The following is an 8770-nucleotide window of genomic DNA, read 5'->3' on the forward strand; positions in this document are numbered from 1 at the left end:
TGATTGACTTGGCTAATAGGGCACACATAATTGCAGGAGAAATTATATGAATAAACAAGAAACCAACAACTTCTCTTGTGTTCACAATAGCAAATCTGAGAAAAAGTTACAGAGAGGCTTGCAGCATGGCATAACACGAAAGGTGGAACCTGAAGATCAATCACCCAACATGCAAAAGGAGAAACAACGCAAAAACATTACCGACCAATGCTCCTCCTCTTTCCAATGCAAGTTTCTCGCAATGGCAAAATAATGAAGATACTAGCAGGTCATTGTTTCCCTCAAGTTTTGGTTTCCTGACAGCATTGATCGACTAGTGACAGACAGCGATGAGCTGTTGGAAGATATCATCAGGTTCTCACTACCTCTACAACACTTGATCCAGCGCCGACAAAGGGCATATGAGGGCAGGTGTTGCCGGCTCTGTTGCTCTCTTCAGATCTTGAAAATTAGTGTGTTAATCAAGTGAAGCAGTCGGCGGGCTGTTGGTGAGGCGACTTGGAACGATGTTGAAGTATTGCAAGCATGTGCACCGTGAGGTGATGCTCCAACTATTGTTTCTTCAGCTGTTACTAGATCTTGTGTCTAATGGCGAGTGCCTATCACGTCATTTATAAATCCTAAAATGGCGATAGCTTTTACAATTGTCTCTTTTCTTTACAGTTTTTCTTTTTAGTTTTTACAGTTGGTTAAGTGCAACGTCCATGCTCCGACAAGCGCAACATCAGTAGCCCACGCGAAATCCTAGCATGAGCCTTAATCAATAGCGCACGTTATAGATCCGACGGTCCATGATATGAGTTTTCAAGTTTTCATTGATCCGTCCGCTTTCACGTCATACTTTTTTTACCTCCTACCACGAGACGAGAAGAGAGGCAAAGGCCGACTTGTCAACGAAACCATGATTCAAAAAAAAAAAAGTACTTTCTTAGTCCCAAAAAGCATGCAGCGTGTGCCTCTGCATTTTATTACTTGTCTCTCGGTCAACAGCACGCCCTGACACGGCCCAGCTACGACGAAACACTCACCGCGCGACAGCCGTCGATCTATCGATCTGGCGGACAATCGTCGCGGCAACAAGATTACAAGAGTGGAAAGCCTCCCTGTCCCAGTCAAACCAACTTCACCTGGAAAAAAACCGGGCTGGACCTGCCGAGCGCCGATGGTGACCGATCTAGCTAGCTGGACGTTACGAGCCGCCGGCGCCGACGCCGTCGTACTTGAGCCCGAACTCACGGAACCCGATCTCCATGTCCGCCGCGGCGACGAGCAGCTCGGCCGCCTGCGCCGGCTCGAGGATCTCCACGGCGCGCTTCATGGTGCGCAGCCGCAGCGCGTCCGCCCCGGCGAGCACGGCGCCGACGCGGCCGACGAGCCCGCCCACGTCCCCCAGCTCCCCGCCGGCGCCCACCGCGCCGTGGCCCTCCTGCACCCGCGCCATCTCCCGCGACAGCTCGTCCTCCTGCGCCACGGTGCGGCGCTGCAGCTCGTCGATCTGCGCCAGCTGGGCCGGGCTGAGGTCGCCGAGGTTGCCCGACCGCACGCCGAGCAGGAGGTCCGGGAGCTGCGCCTCGAAGCGGCGGCCGGACTCGGTGTAGAGCAGGTGGACCAGCGTGGTCGGCCGCCACCCGGCCAGCCAGTGCGCCGCGCCGCGCTCCACGGGGCTCGCCCACGGCGCCGCCAGCGTCCACACCGGGTCCAACTCCGCCCGCGCCGCGCAGTAGTCCGCGAAGTGGGACACGTAGCCGGCCACCAGCTTGGCGAGCTGCGCCGGGTCGTCGGCCCAGCGCGCCGTCCGGAGGTCCCGGCGCAGCGACCGCAGCCCGCGGAGCCAGAGCTGGAAGCGCCGCGTCGCCGCCTCCAGCTCCATCGTCCGGTTCTCTCCCTTCTCTGGCCAGGCAGGGGTGGTACAGTGAGCTTGCCCGCGCGTGTGCCGGTGGTACTTATAAATGGCGGCGAGATGATCTGGACCGTTGAGCCAGAGGAAGCGACGGCTGCTGGCGCGGGCCGCCGGGGCGTATGAGGCCGCGACAGGTGACCCGCATGCAGGAGGCCATGTGTGGTGGCCGGGTGGCGAGGTGGCGATGGACGGCGACGTACGGCGTCACGCTCACGCCTAGATGAGCCGCGGGACAAAGCGGCCGGATGAGGCTGACATGGGGCCCGGCGTGCCAGTGGACGCATCGATCTGCGCATTACTTTGTCCTACTATATATATGTCGTTCGTACCTAACGAATGCATCATGTGCGGTGGCCAACTTCTGACAAAATGTAAAACGATGTGTGTGGGGGAGAACTTAAGAAAACGGTGCCTAATTTTTCCCTGATGAGATAGTGTTTATAGTTTCTAAAATGCGGTTTATGGAAGCGACAATGAGTCTACAAGGAAATGGGAAGAAAAAAAAGAATATGTGTTCGTAATTATGCAATTGTCTGCGATTTTTGGGTAGGTCGGTCAAATCATGCGTAGCCTGAGTCCAAGACAGGGACGTCACGACATAGCATCATCGATGAGGTGAGCTTGAACATGCCATAAAATGGGGACGAAGCGGTTGGTCTCGTCGTCACCAGTAGGTCTGGCGAAGGGGTCACTGGTTTTGATGGTGGGTAGGGGTGCTCGCCGATTTCGGAGAAGAGGCATGAGTGACGGCACCTCCGGCGGCGGGTGGTGGAAGCGGCCTTTTTTTGCCAACATTGCGGTCGTAGGAGGAGGGGGAAGGGCTCTCAGGTCTCGGATCCCGATCGAAAGGTGAATATTTGTTTGACTAAACACAATGTTTTTGCTTTAGCGTGTTAACCTTCAATCTGATGATTAATTGGCTTTTATAGTTTAACCATACGATATGATACGACTGTGGGAGAGACGAGTGGCGGAGCTAGCACAGGATAGGGGGGGGGGGCAATTACACATAGCTCCGCCAGTGGGAGAGACTAGTTAGCTGAACGGAAAAATAGCTACTACCATGGACTAAATCACCACATTTCCCACCAAAGGTACGAGCCCGACGACGGGAAGAATTGATCACCCGAGGCCGGAGCAACCCGTGATCGGAGATGATCGGGAGAGTTTTTAAATTAAGGAGAGTAATAGTAGTTTAGTGCCATTTCGGGTGTGAAGACAATGTGGATAGCGTCGTCTGCTAGTGTCCCTCGGAGCCGGAGGTTAGATTTCGACTTTCCGCCATCAATAATGGAGCAATCTGTTGTCGGGTTCGGCGTGCGGCCTGACTTCATCGACGACCTTTCATCGCCGCGAAGCACAAGAGCATTGCTCTGACTTTGCCGCTTCCCCGTACTCTACTGCATAGCAATACTCTTGCGTCGCATGGTTTCAGGCTTCAGAGTTTACGAGTACAGTGTGTAGTGCGTGATTAAGCCTTCGTCGCCGCACATGGTCACCAGCTCAATGGGGGCGGTTGATTAGTCTGCTTCTTCTCGTCAAATTAAAATTACTTAGAATCTACCCCCTTAATTATAGCGATTGAGTTTCAGTTAAAAAATGTACTAGTCGACGTTTACGAGGTTGACCTGGGCGAAAATAACCTTGTGACAGTGAGTTCGCTGTCACGTTACCCTTTGCTGTTAGAAACTTCATTCATGGATCATTGCGTTGCTACTCGTCAGTACGTCAGACAGAATCGCACGCTGCTCACGCCTCTTGAGCCTTGACTCACACCTGACGCCCGCACATTTCGGCACTTCAACAACAAAGGAGAGGAAAGCATCGTAAACAGGACGGTGTACTCAATACTAGCTGTTGATAAGGTGCGTTGGCACATGGGATCACTCCGTGACAGAATCCGCGTCAGTTTCTAGAGGCAGAGCCGGTAGTCAGTTTCGCAGAGAAACATTGCCAGTTTGCCATGCCGACTTCCCCGGTCAGGCTTCGGCGCTATGTTGAGGACCCCGTACGTATTGCTCTCTGAAAATGGAAAAGGCTTCAATGCCGGCCGGTTAATCACCCGGTTGGAAAGGTTGCGGCTCTGCTGCCGGATCGATGGAGACGGGACGTAGATCGCGCGAAGCTCAAATTATTGTACAGTTCGTAGGTTCACTTTGAGCGTCTACCTACTGGCACCCCAAACCGGTCTCAAACACCCGGGAGACCCGTCTGGTCACTAACTGGTAACGGTTTTTTATCTAGACAGACGCCTTAAACGAGTCTCAAACGTCCGGACTGACCGGCGCCTCAACCCGGCAATCCGACCCATGGGCAGCGTCGCCCATGGGCACCCGACCCAAAAGGTGCTGACGACGAGAATATGCGTGGTTTTACTATTGATTCGATAACCTTGGTTCTCATTGAGGGAAACACTTATCCGCTACTATATTGCTTCACCATTCCTTTTCGGAGAAAATCCCAACGCTACTCACAAGTAGCATTGAGTAAGGGAAATTTCAGTTTGTTGGAAGGTCTTGATGTCCCGATGATGTATTGATGTGTGTTTTGTAAGCAATATGGGTTCACACAATATTAGGTGATTTCATCTTGGTGGTGCTCGGCAATAATTAATTAATGTGTAGCCACATTTAATCGATCTAAGCATGTTGTCAGCTTAATTTGCAGAAGTGTGTTTCACATTTTTCCTGTTTAATATTGACGCGTTATATAGCAAAATAAATAGAACTTCATTTTTTTCCAGTAGTCATGATGTCTCCCCCACATTGTAGATTTTGGACTTTGTTATGTTTAATTTGTTAGAACTTGGAAGTTGAGAGACTTACTTTGATAGTGTTGGTCCTATTGCACGGTGACATTCATAAATAAGGCCTTGTGCCTATTATGTTATTGTATCCACAAATACAATCTATACCAGGCTATGTTTGTTAATTTTATCATGTTTGGTGCCTTGTTGAGATACAATTTGGCGTTTGTTGTCTTTTCATTTTAGTTTCAGGAATTGATGCTAGATATTTTGCCGTATCGACACGATTTTAGTCTTTACTTCTAGTTCTGATGGTCAGTTCCCCTAGGTTTCATGTTGGCTCAAATCTACTAAACTACTATTATGTGACTATTTCCCTATAGGTGTTACTAGTGTTTTTATATCTTTAGCTTTGTTGTGTTTGCATTCAAATGACTAATGAGAAACACTAATGTATCCTTATTGTTTTAGTTGTGGAATGTATTCTTTTGTCAGTAGTTTTTCCTCCATACACTTAAAAGATAGTGTTTCTTCCATTTTTGTGCATTATGATGAGATCATGAGATTTCTGTTTGGGCTCTTGGGATTAGAACCAGTGTTCTTAGTGGACCCATGATTTACAAGAAGAAAACTTGTTAGAGATCTGAGTGGATATGGAGCTGAGAGAGATGGTTGTGGTTGTGGCAGAGAGAACAACAACTTGCCTTACTGCGAGGACTAGTGTGGCAGGGGTGAGGCGACAATGCTCATCGGTGCCCGAAGCAGTTGCTATGTCAAGTTGAATCGCTGTAACCTGGACAAGAAGCATTGGTCGGAGATCACCTGTCGGTGTAGACAAATAGGGGTATTTGATTCCCCTTGACTGGTGCACAGACCGATGCAGCCTCCCGGTCAAGCTAGCCCCGCTGGGCGTTTTAAACCCATGAAGAGCAAATAGCAGAGGAGATCACCTTAAGGAGGCCTCCCTTGCCGGGCAGGAGAGCCCGGCCGGCCGAGACCGCCTCTGAAGAATAATTCACCTCGGCGAGGCTTTCCGGGTGATGTCCACTACAAAACTTGTTCTTGTAGACTCGTGTTGGGCCTCCAAGCACAGAGTTTTGTAGGACAGTGGCAAATTTCCCTCAAGTGGATGACCTAAGGTTTATCAATCCGTGGGAGGCATAGGATGAAGATGGTCTCTCTCAAACAACCCTGCAACCAAATAACAAAGAGTCTCTTGTGTCCCCAACACACCAAATACAATGGTAAATTGTATAGGTGCGCTAATTCGGTGAAGAGATGGTGATAAAGGTGAGTAATGATAATAGATATTGCTTTTTGTACTAGGAACAATAAAAAACAGCAAGGTAGCAATTGATAAAACAGAGCACAAACGGTATTGCAATGCTTGAAAATGAGGCCTAGGATCCGTACTTTCGCTAGTGCAATGTCTCAACAATGCTAATATAATTGGAGCACATAACCATCCCTCAACGTGCAACGAAGAATCACTCCAAAGTTCTTATCTAGCGGAGAACATAAGAAGAAATTATTGGTAGCTATTCTTTCTGATCGATCTATTGAAGAGTTTGTACTGAAATAACACCAAAACAAATTCAGATTCAAAATACTAATACAACACAAAGAACCTCAAAGAGTGCCCCAAGATTTCTACCGGAGAAATAAAGACGAGAACATGCATCAACCCCTATGCATAGATTACCCCAATGCCACCTCGGGACTCCGCAAGTTGAGTGTGAAAACACATATCAAGTGAATCAATATGATACCCCATTGTCACCACAGGTATTCATCAAGACATACATCAAGTGTTCTCAAATCCATAAAAGTATTCAATCCGATAAGAACAAAATCTCAAAGGAAAAAATCAATTCATCACAACAAGATAGAGAGGAAGAAACACCATATAATCCAACTATATTAACAAAGCCCACGATACATCAAGATCGTGCCATCTCAAGAACATGAGAGAGAGATAGATAGATAGATAGATAGATAGATAGATAGAGAGAGAGAGAGAGAGAGAGAGAGAGATTAAACACATAGCTACTTGTACAAACCCTCAACCCTGAGGGTGGACTACTCCCTCCTCAACATGGTGGCCGCCGGGATGATGAAGATGGCCACCGGTGATGATTTCCCCCTCCGACAGGGTGTTGGAACAGGGTCTAGATTGGTTTTTCGTGGCTATAGAGGCTTGCGGCGGCGGAACTTCTGATTGTTCGAGTCCCCAAGGGTTATTTGAATATTTGGGAATTTATAGGGCAAAGAGGCGGTGCGGGAGGCCACCAAGGTGGGCACAATCCACCTGGGCACGCCTAGGCTCCTGGGTGTGCCCTGGTGGGTTGTGCTCCCCTCGGAGCCCTCCTCTTGTACTTCTTTGGCCCATTGTATATCTTCTGGTCCAAAAAATATCCAAAAAGTTTCCCTGCGTTTGGGCTCCGTTTGGTAATGATTTTCCGCATAGTAAAAAAAAGCAATGAACATCAAGTGGCACTGGGCACTATGTCAATAGGTTAGTCCCGAAAATGATATAAAGTTTCTATAAAGTGATTGTAAAACATCCAAGAATGATAATATAACATCATGGAACAATAGAAAAATTATAGATACATTGGAGATGTATCAACATCCCCAAGCTTAATTCATGCTCGTCCTCGAGTAGGTAAATGATAAAAACAGAATTTTTGATATGGAATGTTGCCTAACATGTTCATCACATATTCTTTTCTTTTGTAGCATGGACATTTGGACTTTTATATGGTTCGAAGCAATAATCTAGTTTTAACATGAAGATTTGAATACTCCAGCATATCAACAAGCAACCATGCCTCTCAAAATATCAACACTAAAGAAAGTTATCCCTAGCCCATCATGCTCAATCATTGATCCATTGATGAAACACACTCGTATATTAGCTACATCCAATGCTTAAGTATGATCATAGTGCTACCCAATTGGTGATTTATAAGAGAAGATGGAGACTAAAATAAAAATAAAAATTGCATAAAGTAAATAGGTAGGCCCTTCGCCGAGGGAAGTAGGGATTTGTAGAGGTGCTAGAGCTGAAAGAAAAAATTGAGAGATAAATTTTTTGAGAGGCATACTTTTCCCGTCAACAAAAACAACCGAGTAATTCCCAACACTTTCCATGCTAGATATACCATAGGCGGTTCCCAAACAGAAAATAAAGTTTATTCCTTTTTCCACCATTTTTTCACAATCCATGGCTAGCCGTATCCACGGGTGCCTTCCATACCAACACTTCCCAAGGAATTTATTATTTGACAACATAAAGTAAATTACTTTTTTATTTCGGGACTAGGCATCCCTATTACCGCCATACTCTCATGCAATGACAAGTGAATAAACATTCATCTTGAGAATAACACATCTAGCATGGAAAATATTGGCCACCACTGCCGCTTCATGAGCAGTACGAGCACACAAAAAGGAAATTCATTTTGAAAATTAGAGGTGGCATATACAAATTTGCTTAGAACAACACGGAAATACCACATATAGGTAGCTATAATGCACTCATATGGCAAAACTGGGTTTAAAGATTTTGGATGCACAAGTAGTATTTCTACTTATTACAAGTGGAGGCTAGCAAAAAGATTGAGAAGCAACCAACCAAGAAACGAAAAATCACATAAGCGAGCATTAAGCATAACAAACACCGAATAAAGCACCACAAGTAGGATGTAATTTCATTGCATAACTATTGACTTTCGTGCTGGCATAGGGAATCACAAACCTTAACACCAGTATTCTTAATAAAGCATAATTACTCACCAACATGACTCACATATCACTATCAACATATCTCAAAACTATTACAAAGAATCAACTTTATTTTGTCCAATGATCTTCATGAATTTTTTTTATTATATCTCTCTTGAATATCTACCACTTTGGTACTAGTTTCATATGTTGCTTTTGATAAGCTCAAACAAATTTAAGTGAGGAACATGAGCATACATTTTTTTCTTCTCTCAAAATAATATAAGTGAAGCATGAGAGAATTTCTTCAAAAATTTACTAACTCTCAAATAAACCTAAGTGAAGCATGATAGTTTTTCTTCAAAATTTCTAAAGCACGTCGTGCTAAAAAAGATATA

At 46.3% G+C, this 8770-nt stretch overlaps 1 protein-coding gene across 1 annotated transcript; it reads right to left on the reverse strand.

Annotated features, from left to right (window-relative positions):
* Positions 1–928: 928 nt before the first annotated feature.
* LOC123098637 (transcription factor TGA9) lies at positions 929–1925 on the reverse strand. Its single transcript, XM_044520687.1, has one exon. It carries the CDS (start codon positions 1868–1870, stop codon positions 1190–1192), a length of 681 nt encoding a protein of 226 aa, XP_044376622.1. The 5' UTR covers positions 1871–1925; the 3' UTR covers positions 929–1189.
* Positions 1926–8770: the final 6845 nt, after the last annotated feature.

The sequence above is a fragment of the Triticum aestivum genome, chromosome 1B (genome assembly GCF_018294505.1).
Source record: "Triticum aestivum cultivar Chinese Spring chromosome 1B, IWGSC CS RefSeq v2.1, whole genome shotgun sequence".
In the NCBI taxonomy this organism is placed as follows: domain Eukaryota; kingdom Viridiplantae; phylum Streptophyta; class Magnoliopsida; order Poales; family Poaceae; genus Triticum; species Triticum aestivum.

Bases quoted from the DNA above. Each gene is read 5' to 3' on its own strand.
- LOC123098637 (XM_044520687.1), bottom strand. From the start codon at position 1,870: ATGGAGCTGGAGGCGGCGACGCGGCGCTTCCAGCTCTGGCTCCGCGGG.